At 36.6% G+C, this 1,901-nt stretch overlaps 1 protein-coding gene across 4 annotated transcripts in view; it reads left to right on the top strand.

The window, feature by feature from the left end:
• Positions 1-1,901, top strand: part of tom1l2b (target of myb1 like 2 membrane trafficking protein b) — a 16,496-nt gene that overhangs the window by 13,513 nt on the left and 1,082 nt on the right. For 3 of the 4 annotated variants that reach the window (XM_032502775.1, XM_032502773.1, XM_032502774.1), the window contains one exon: positions 373-432. The exons of the other annotated variant lie outside the window; for it this stretch is intronic. In XM_032502775.1, coding sequence (XP_032358666.1) covers positions 373-432 — 60 coding nt within the window. The remainder of the gene's footprint in view (positions 1-372; positions 433-1,901) is intronic. 4 annotated transcript variants of the gene reach the window in all.

Genomic DNA, 1,901 nt, shown 5'->3' with positions numbered 1-1,901 from the left:
ACAAACGGCAACAAAAACAAACTGCGCCCACCTGCACCACGAAGCATACACATACGCACACATACGAGCAAGTCGGTCCTATGTATTCTGAATGACTCTGAATGGCAGATTCTGCGCTTACGAGAATACTTTGATTAGTTTGTGGAAGTAATATCACATGAATGAGCACCTATTTCTGAAAGTTTTTTTTGCTAATAATCAACTCAAACAGGTACACAATGGAGCTTTAAGTTGCATTTGAGTTAACACTGAAGTTCATTTAAATCATATTTTATGTTGTCGGGATTTTTTTTTTCTTTCTGTTGTGGCATTGATGCCACCGTTCCCCCCCCCATCCCCACCCATCACCCTGGTCTCGATGCTGCTTCGTAGGGTGTCGGAGGCCAGTCCTCTGTCATGGATGACATAGAGGAGTGGCTGTGTACTGATGTGGTGAGCCCATCATGATTTTTTTTTATTTCTGCCTGAAGTTTTCTCTCCCTTTCTCTTTCCTTTTTTCACTTTGTTATATCCCCTTCTCTCATTTTTAAAGTCTTTGTAGAACCAGAAATTAACACATTTCTCTTACATTACATTTCCTCACTTTTTGACCAATCACACATTAATATCTTAGTTCATTTTAAGTTACTAATGTTTTGTCGTGGGGACAAACTGACTGGACTAAATTGTGTAAAACATATTTTAGCCACATGGAAAAAAGAAACACCTAAAATAAATGTATATCACTTAAAGTATACAGTTTATTTGGAATATTTTCACTGCTTTACCCTGCAGTCAGACAGCTTTTTTCTGAACTGAAGCCATTATCTATTCTCTTTTCAAAGCCACCAGACTTCAACCTCAGACTTTTACCTTGCAGAACATGGGAGTTGCTTGTCTACCGCTGCCTTGATCCGTTAGTTAGTGTGTGTTATTGTGTGACCTAGGTGTTTTTAAAAGGGTTAGGAACTAGCAAAACTAACAAACTAACCGTCGAGGCAGCAGTAGACCAGCAACTTCTTTTTTTGGGAGGTAATTACAATTTTTGTCAAAGTATTCTGGTGGCATTAAAGAAAGCAATATAACGGCTTCAATTCCCCGTCGTAAAGGGCTGTTTCACAAGGTAAAGCAATGAAAATATTCTAAATACAGCAAACACTTAAAATGATGTTGATTTTTTATTTTTTTATTTTTTTTTATGTTAAGTGGCTAAAATATGTTGTACAGTCCCCTGCTTAGCTTCTGTGCCGGTATTTCTGCTTGTTTCTCTAAACTGGGGTCATCTACTGCTGGAAATAAATTCAAGGTAAATGATTGTGGATAAATTCCTTATACAACCCCGCTTCAAAAGATCCAAACTCTCCCTTTTAAACAACAAGCGTGTCTAGCCTAAGCTTAACAAACATTGTAATGTGATGAAAGGGAAGAAAGGCATGTGTAATATTGTTTTTGGGGTCCAGAATGAGTCCAGCTGTTTGAGTTGGGAAACAACTCGTGGTTTTGTTCTGGAATTTATGGTATTTTCTAAAAATGGGTATTTCAAAATCATTTGCACAATTGTGGGTGAGTGGTAATGAAAGGTAAGTTGCTCTTTGTTATATAATAAAACCAATGAGTGTGTGTATATACTAAGGATTGACTGATACTGTTTTTTCAAGGCTGATACTGATTATTAGTAGTTATTGAAACCGATAATAATTTTTTTGAACCCCATTTACAGTACAAATTAAGATTTTGGAATGTTACAAACTCCCTCCACAAACCTTTGTTTCAATGCTTTAAGCTATTATCTAATAAATTCGAAACTTTCAGATAGGGCTGGGCGATATGGAGAAAATCTAATATCACGATATTTCTGACCAAATACCTCAATGTCAATACTGCAACGTTATTGTAGTGTTGACTATTGGTGCTTTCACAAA

The sequence above is a fragment of the Etheostoma spectabile genome, chromosome 21 (assembly GCF_008692095.1).
Source record: "Etheostoma spectabile isolate EspeVRDwgs_2016 chromosome 21, UIUC_Espe_1.0, whole genome shotgun sequence".
NCBI lineage: Eukaryota > Metazoa > Chordata > Actinopteri > Perciformes > Percidae > Etheostoma > Etheostoma spectabile.
The sequence above is the reverse complement of the archived record's forward strand: the minus strand, read 5'-3'. Positions and strand labels throughout refer to the sequence as shown.